This window comes from Mus caroli, chromosome 6 (assembly GCF_900094665.2).
Source record: "Mus caroli chromosome 6, CAROLI_EIJ_v1.1, whole genome shotgun sequence".
Taxonomy (NCBI): domain Eukaryota; kingdom Metazoa; phylum Chordata; class Mammalia; order Rodentia; family Muridae; genus Mus; species Mus caroli.
Genome location: NC_034575.1, coordinates 81,354,723 through 81,363,250, shown reverse-complemented (window position 1 = coordinate 81,363,250; position 8,528 = coordinate 81,354,723). Strand labels below are relative to the sequence as shown.

Below are 8,528 nucleotides of genomic sequence, written 5' to 3'. Positions count from 1 at the left end.
CATGCCTGTTCCTCAGCAGGAACCCAGCCCTGTGAGGGGGCTTATCGGCTGGGCAGGATGGCCATAACCTCACCTTTTCTCTGTAGCATCACGTGAGTTCCTACTTCCTCCTAGGACTCCCCNACCCACTTCTAGATGTAATCTTTNTCCTAAAAAAAATTTCCCTACTGTACAGATGGAGAAACTGAGGCCTCAAGGCTGAGAAGACAGAAGAGGGAGAGAGACTCTGAGGTCAGCCCAGCAGAGGGCACCCAGGAACAGTGGAAAGTTCTGACGTGTGGATGGGGCTTGGAGTGCTTGCTGGGTCTACTAAGTCCGGGGGAGGAGCCCCACATTGGGGTTGGGGGTTTAGGTTCAGTTTGACTGAGCCAACTCGAGGGGCTCTCAAGTGGTGTAGATGTGGGGGCTGCAGGTCTGCTCCCTTCCTGCTGGAGTCTGCAACTAGAGATGCGGTGAATATGAAAAAAAGTGCTGGAGATGGAGTGTGGAGTAAGGCCACAATCATGGGTGTGGCATGAGATGAGGGGGCCCATGCAAGAGGAGGCAGATACAGCATAGCCTCATCNGTCAAGGGCAGAGCATGCAAAGAACCGAAAGAAAGCCCCAAGAGCCCTTGAGCAGGCCAGGCACGCTCTTACAACAGTGGAAGCTCTGCCCAGCCAAGCCTGTCTACCAAAGTCAGTGAGGTATTCTAGAAGGTTCTGGGAGGGACATGCTGGGAGATGGCTTTGCTGAGCAATCTGGTTTGGTTTTGTTTAAGACAGAAACTTGCTANGTAGCCCAGGCTGGCCTGGAGCTCTCAATCCTCCTGCCTCTGCCTCCCAAGTGTTGGGAGGATAGGCATGAGCCACTATGCGTAGCTGGAGGGTGACCGTCAGTGAGAAGGTAGTGGGAGTCTGTCATCAGTACCCGAGGCCTATCCCAGGTGCTCAGGTGTCCATGTCCAGGCCTCAGCTGCTCCTGTACCCTGTTTACCCTGGGCCTTCAAAGACTCTCAGATCAATCTCAAAGATGGGCCTTGATCTGCAGTGTGTATATGAGCAGGACCCAAGGCTGTCTTAGTCTTCGTTACAAAAATAGGATGTGGCTGTTCAGTGGACCAGCCAGGCTTTGGGAACCTATGTCAAGTGCTGTGCCACCTGCCTGCCTCAGAGAGGCCCAGACCCCTGGGCAGGCACGGAAGTGGCTTTAGGCTGTGTCATAGGGTCAGGCTGAATGTCCCACCCCTCTGCCCTTCTCTTTGAAAAGGAGGTGGAAAAGCCTGTCCCAGCAGAGAGAGGCAGGAGGAGGGAGTGCTTTGTAGTAGGGAAAAGCCCGGGAGAGTGGGGCACNGCTGGGGGATCCAGTTTCCTGTTTATGTCTCTGCACCTTAGCTCCCCGGTTCAAATATGTAAACTATCCACTGGGCCTGGCTGCAGGTGTGTGTGTGTGTGTGTGTGTGTGTGTGTGTGTGTGCTCCCAGGCTGGAAGGCAGAGGTGCCCCCAGTGCATTCCTGACTCCTGGCCCCCACCCCAACACAGTGTGTCTGGCTACAAAGGCAAATAACTCAAGGTTAACCCTTCGCAGGCCATGAAGGGAAGCTGTAGGGAACTGGGGGTGGTGGAGCTGCTAACTGGGCCTTGAGGTATTTAAGANGAGACACTAGATATGGTGCTCTGCGTAAGGGGGTGTCTCCTGAGAGGGGCTTCATGGCTTGAGCTTGGTCTTCACGATGGAGATGAGATTGGGTAAATCAGTCCCAGAGGGGTGGTAGTGCTTATTTCAGAGCAGGCTGGACATGTTCATGCTATCTGCAGTTTTGGAGCAAGAGGTACCATCCAGCAGGCTCTGACCAATACCTTCAGCATCCTCTGTGGTCACTGCCGCTCCAGCTCTCTTCTTCCAGATCCCTTTGATGGACTTTGCCTNCCTGCCCTCATCTTGGACAGATGAGGTGACCTGCAACAGGTTTACTTGGTACNGAGAAGAGGAAGAAATGGTGGCCCCATTGACACAGGCATCACTCAGGTCCTTGTCCTGGCCTCTCCCAGTTGAGCCCAATAGTGAGGGCCCTCAGTGATCTCCTCACACACGAGACCTGAGGATCACAGATCATTGGCCCCACGAGGTGTTCTCACAGGTGGCTAACCGCCATGCCTCAGCATGAAGAGCCTGCACTCAAGGTCACCACTGAGTTGAGTCTGGGAAGTCTGGGTTCTCCACAAGCTAGCTGCCAGGAGCAGCTAAAGCTCTCGTCGGGACCACCGTGAGACATCACTTGGTACCCAGATCTTTGAGGTGTCTGGTACCCTATGTCAATGTTCAGCTGCTCCTGCTGGCTGCCTTCGTGGGCTCATTCCCTTCCCCGCCCCTCGAATGTGCCTGTTCCCCTCCATCTGCTCTTCCGGGCAAGCTCCCCCACTCTGGAGGCGCTGGCTGTGCGTACACATCCGGCTCCCTCCTGCCCAGAGCCCAGAACCTGGGCCCATCTGCCTCTCAGGCCAGTCTACCCAGGAGACCCACGGGCACTCCAGCTTTGGCATGGCCAACCCACCCCCGTTCCCGTACTCCTTGCCTCGGAGGATGGTATCACCACCACCACCCCAGCTCATGAGCTAGAATTAGGAGTCATCTGCCGCCCAGTCATCCTCGACACCTCCCTCTCACCCCCACATGCAATTGGTCATCAACTCTGTGGATGTCATCTTCAGAAAGGCTCCTTGGCACGCTCTTCTCCTGCCCCATGGGCAACATCAGAACCTAAGAACTTTCTGGCTCCAACAGCTGCTCCTCTGGGAGGCTTTCCTGCCTCCTCGCTCCCCTCCCCCAACCTCCACTCTGCCATGCTCAGAAGGCCCTTTCTGAAACCCNGGTGTGCCCACGCTCCTGCTCACCTAATGGCTCCCTGATTCTCTCAGATAATGGCTGACATNTCCAGGCAGCCAATGGCATGCCTATCCTGCCCGCACCTTAGTATCCTTCCATGTGTCCCCGGTGACCACCGACTCTCTTCCTTTCCACAGCACATGCTGACTGACNGACCTGATGCTTTCTTCCCCTTCATCCGGCAATTATTGTCTGCCTTCTCTGATCCAAATCTTCCATTCTCTCCCTGGCCCACCTCCTCTGAGAAGTCTCCCTTCCTTGTTCCTTCATCAGTACATGGTAACCCCTAGGCCCTCCCCAGTTTCCATGGTACTTTGCTTGTCTCTCAGGAATCCATCTGCTTTCACTTTCTGACTCCTCCCCTAGACTTCCAGCTTCTCAAGGGCAGTGAGCTGGCCCTGTCCATCACTGCTCGCCCAGCCTGAGTGTGTGGTGTTGGCTCACGTGAACATAAACACACACTGAATCAAAATGAACAGGAATGGTGGCTCTCTCTGTCCCCAAGACCCTAACCTAGGATGCCTGGGCCACCTCCCCCAGGAGACTTCCACTGTCTGCATCCCCTTACACCACACCGTGTTTCCATTCTACCTGCTACCCTCAGCTCAGTGGGGGCCCAGGGCAGCCTGGGTGCCATGAAGGAGTGGCCTCCGTCTTGTGGGGATGCTGGGTTCTATGGGGAGTGGGCCCTGCAGGCCACGGCCCTGGGCCTCGGTCCTCCACCTCGGTGGTGAGCAGCCTCTAGGATTTTAATGCAGGCCTCAGTGCTTCAGTGAAAGCTGCATGGGGAGCTGCTAATAATGGCACTAAAATAAAATATGCTACATCTGTTATGGGTAGCAGAACAAAATTAGCTGCTCACACCTCTGACATCCAAGATGTCTTAACTTAAAATACTCCTTGGCTTACTTTACATCATTTACTGATTATATTTAAAAGAAATACAATTTTGCAATTACTGTTCTTTCCAGTGTGGTATCTATGCATCGTTTTCCTTTTATGTTTATATATTTCTCCTTCATTAGTGCAGTCTGAAGGGTGATTAGGATTCTTCAAACATTTTACAGAGGTTAAACGTTGATTAAGATTTAATTATTACTGTAAATAGCTTGGAATGACATATGGTGCAAAAGCCTGACATATGTGCATTTGAATAAATGAAGTGCTATTTCCCAGGATGCCTCGGTAGCTGTTTAACAGCTTTCCCGAAGGGTTATGTTACACCTCATGGTAAGATTGCTGGGATGTTATATTTTGTTGGTTTTTGCAGCTGAAAGCTAAGAACAGTTTTCCAGTTTTTTAAAAACATTGAATATTTTAAATACCTAAATTGTTTTGCACAAATTTTTGCTAATTTGTCTAACTAGGTTAAACATTTTCAAAAGCATTTAGATTTTTAAGCGTGGGCGCTGTGCATTGTGTCAGTGGCAGCATGGGGACGAGAAGAGCCGTGGGGTGGCGGGGACTCAGGGGAGAGGGCTGGGGCAGGAGAAGGCAGTTTTAGGAGAGGGGTCCTGGGTCCTGAGNGTAGCTCTTTTTTCTTTGGCTGGCTCAAGTAGCCAGAGTGTTAGGGTATCAAGGAGGGCTTTTCCAGGATCTCTTCTGTGCCCACCAGCTCTAACCCTCACCCAACTCCCCCTTGCCTGACCTTGACCTACATACCCTGGTTTGACTGAGCTCCCTGAAGTTTCCCTAGTCTATGCCACACTCTGGCCACAAACTAAGACTTCTGAGGGTTCATATATAGCGTGTACCTAGGATCAGGTTCAGCTGAGCTGCAGCACAAAGGCTTGGTAGTTCTGGGATCTTGCCTGGGGCACATGACAAGCTAGTAGGTTGGGTCCCTCCCTAAGAGTGTGTCCCCCTCATTGACCCAACCTGGAGCCAAAGGCCAACATCTGGGTTGTGTGGTTTAGGGAAGGATCTATTTTCTAGGTGCTTGCTACCCATTTTCTTTCTACCCATTAATTCAACCACAGAGTCTCGAGCACTGTTCTAGGCCATAAGGATTCAGAATGAACAAGATCTACAGGTCTCCTGGTTGGGAGAGGGACACTTGTCATCTGACATGGAAAGGTAGAGGATGTGTGAGCAGTCAGTCCCCCAACACTGTGATATCACTTGGTTATAAGAAATACAGGGGTATTGGGCCAGAAAGGTTGTCTTTCTCAGCCTAGGTAAGCTTTGGTCTATAGCTCGGCCCATAAAGCTGACGAAAGACAGAAAAATAGGGTGGGGGTGGGAATGATGGTAGGAGGATGCCTCTAACAGACAGAACAGCCCAGGCAGACCAGAAATGAGGCAGGGAACAGCCAGGTTTGTATAATGAACACAAAGAGGTACATATGCCCTGTGTCTTCAAGATAATGGGGAGTGTAGCAGTGGGAACTGAGGGCATGGGTGCAGGCTGCTGAACCATTTTTTTTTATAGTGAGGGTGGGGGTGACCAGACCTGAGATTCAGAAGACAATGGGATGAAGTGGATAGCCAAGGGATAGGAAGGGAAGGGGTAGGGAGGGGAGGGGAGGGGAGGGGAGGGGAGGAAGAGAAGAGGGCCCAGGGTCTTTGGTCATTCAGCCATTAGATAAGGTGTTATTGCCCACAACGTGGAGCTGGGCTGGGGCATAGGCTCAGTTCTATTTCAGAATGCTTGAGTTTATGCACCCATGAAGCATCTACCATCTTTGACTAGCCAGCAGTCAGCTGTTGGCCTAAGGCTCAGGGGAGAACCACAGCTGGACACATCAGAGACATGACAGGCACCAGGAGTCCAACCAGACCAAGCCTCAAGTACTCCAAGAAGCAGCCAGTAGGTGGTGTGAAATGAGGGTAACTGACCTTGGAAAGAGAGGTTTTGTAAAGCCAGATTTGCTGTGGGCTGAAGCCAGTGGGAGGTGGACAGGTGGATTTGACCAGAATGGACAATTTAAAGAAGCATAGTTGCTGGGGAGAAGCAATACCAGGCCATAGGCAAGCCCAACAAGGTAAAAAGGAGTTTCTTCAGATGCAAGGTTCTTGTGGCATGTGTAGGACTCCATGGACAGCAAAGTTGGGAGAGAAGAAGGAGAGGACAGAGGCAGAGGAAGGAGGAGAGAGGTGGGTGTCTGCCTTCCAAGGGGAAGGGACGGACACTGAAGAGGGCAGGAGGGATGNGCAGGGTGTGGCAGGCTATGGGTTTGATCCGANAGCAGTTCCCCACTAGTGCCACTGAAGTAAGAAGGCCCAGAAGCTCAGGACTGGGAAGCCAAGGGTGAGCAGCTGAAGTGACTCCAAAGACTGAATGTGGCCTCTGTAGAGGACAAGAGATGAACTTGACCAGGCAGTGTCTGGAGGAAGCTCTTGCCACCTGCTCCAAGGACTGGGAGGATTAGGTGTGTGGGCAGGGACCCCTAAAGCTGGGCTACCAATCAGAGCTAGAAGGACCCTTGAGGCTGGGAAAGAGCTGAAGTAATGGTCCCTGAGACCTGAGTTGGTGTGTGTGTGTGTGTGTGTGTGTGTGTGTATGTGTGTGTGTGACAGAGTATTTGAGACCTGCAGTATTATTGGTCCAGGAGAGCAGAGAATGGGGTACTGCCAGGGAAAAGGCTTAAAGAAGACTAGACAATGGGTCCTCAAATGTGCCTGCAGTAAGAGGAACTAGGGTATTTTCAATGAGGGAAACCCAGAATCTAGACAAGAAAGAGGCTAATCNTGAGCTGATGGAAGAGAAAGCACGCATATCTCTTGCTAGGACATAGAGGTACCAGCTAGGGGACATGCAGAGGAAAAGAACTGTAGGTACCAGGTCAGGCCTTAGAGCCACTGCCCTGGCACTCCCCACCTCTGCACTCTTCTCTTTCTCTCCTCAGATTGAAACCTCCCAATTGGAGCCTGAGATAGCCCGGGCTACCAGCAGCCGGACAGTGGTGTACAATAAGGGGCTGTGAGTGAAGACCAGCCGGCCTGGGCACACAGCACTATCCAGGCCGGGCATTCGGGGTGGGGAGAGAAGTCTCATGAGCTGTCTCTGCAAGGAGGGGCTGTCTGGAAAGCAGCCAACCTCCATCAGTAGGGAGACTAACCATTCACATTTTAACATAGGGGAGAGGAATTCTGACACATTTCCTACACAAAAAGAATCAAGTGCATCTCTGGGCCTTACATGGGGTCGGCTAAACTCCACTCAGCACAATTTCGTGTGAGCTAAAGAACTGTAGAGTGCTTCTGGGGTAGTAGTATCCTTTTATATGCTCTTTTTTTTCGGTTTGTTATAATTTTTTTTTATTAGAAGCAAGTCTGAGCCTTGGTTGCAGCTGACCAAAAGTAGCAGGACAGGTGGCGGGAGCCAGAGGAGCCTGGGAACTGGTTTGCATTGATGGGAGGGGAGTATAATGGTTAGGCCTGGTGGGCCCCTCGGGTTAAGAGAAGGGAAGGGAAGGGAGGTGGTCTGCACCCCACAGGATGAACCAAGGTTCTTGGGAATTGGGTCCCTCTATCATAGAGCACTAGAGACCCCCCTGGAAGATTCCGGGAACACCAGGCTCTGAATGTACCCAACTCCTACCCACCCACAGCTGAGGGAAAGTCAGATGACCCCAGGCATGGGTCATCTTTCATGGAGCTCATATTGATTCCAGGTCCCTGAGAGTACCCCAGCTCTAGTCAGGGATCCCCAAGAAGCAACACTGTTCTGTGGGAACAAGGAGAGAGGATCCTGCCTGGGCTTTGCAGGAGGGTTCTTTTCCACAAGTAGCTAGAGTTTCCTACGGGGACAAAGGTGGGCTGAGCCCACTGTGGTCCAGTCTGCAGCCACTGAAGCTGTCACACTCCACACCTTTCTGCAATAGAGGAGTCTCCTGCCTGAGNGTGCAAGGCCGGATCCCTGGCAACTCCCTGAGAGGTCGCCTCAGCAATGGACGAGCCACCCACATCTCCGAGCTTCCATTCCCTCCCTGGAAGCAAAGGACTGAACTGGGGTTCCCCCCAAGCCTGGGGCTCCTCTCTACCTGCTTCACTCAGATGTNCACATTCCAGGCATCTCGAAGGTGGATTCTGGGCTGGAAAGTGCATCAGGCCCTTCTGGAAATGGCCAGCACTTAGCCTACAAAAGGACCTTACCCTTCTGTATGGACTCCCCTACATCCTAAAAAACCTTGACTTGTGCCAAACCCTTCCTGGCTGTGGAGGAGGCAGTATGGATGCCTGAGCTGAGCTCAGGGGTCACACGGCATGCCCTTCCTCACTGCTGCAGACTTGGGGCCTCTTGCTGCTGGCTCCATCTCNTCACGTGTAGGCCACAGAGGAAGAGATAGCTCTACCTAAGGAGGCAGGGTCTGGGNGAGCTGAACAGGGTGACTCCTGGTCCAAAGGACCCACAAAGAGGAGATACACTGATCTCTACACAGNCCTCATCTGNCCACACTAGGATGGGAGCCCTGGCTCATGACCCTGGAACCTGACTCAGGACGGGTCAGGCTGAAGATCAACATGTATGGTTGCAGAAAAANGCTGGCGCGAGGCAGCAAGGACAAGGTCACAGGTTCCCTGCCAGCATCTTAAGGCANGTGTAGCTGCAGCAAGATGGGCTGAGCATGGGTATTGGTCTCCGGGCCTTGGCTGGAGACTAGATCTGTTTGCTTGGAGCCTCTTTTGAAAAGTTCATTCTCAGCTTTTTTTTTTTTTT

General features: G+C 52.3%; 1 protein-coding gene across 1 annotated transcript in view; it reads left to right on the top strand.

Moving 5' to 3' along the window:
* Sfxn5 (sideroflexin 5) overlaps nt 1–8,522 on the top strand; it is a 119,294-nt gene extending 110,772 nt beyond the window's left edge. The window contains exon 13 of the mRNA XM_029478216.1: nt 6,715–8,522. Within this exon, the coding sequence (XP_029334076.1) occupies nt 6,715–6,792 (78 nt within the window). The 3' untranslated portion in view covers nt 6,793–8,522. The remainder of the gene's footprint in view (nt 1–6,714) is intronic.
* Nucleotides 8,523–8,528: the final 6 nt, after the last annotated feature.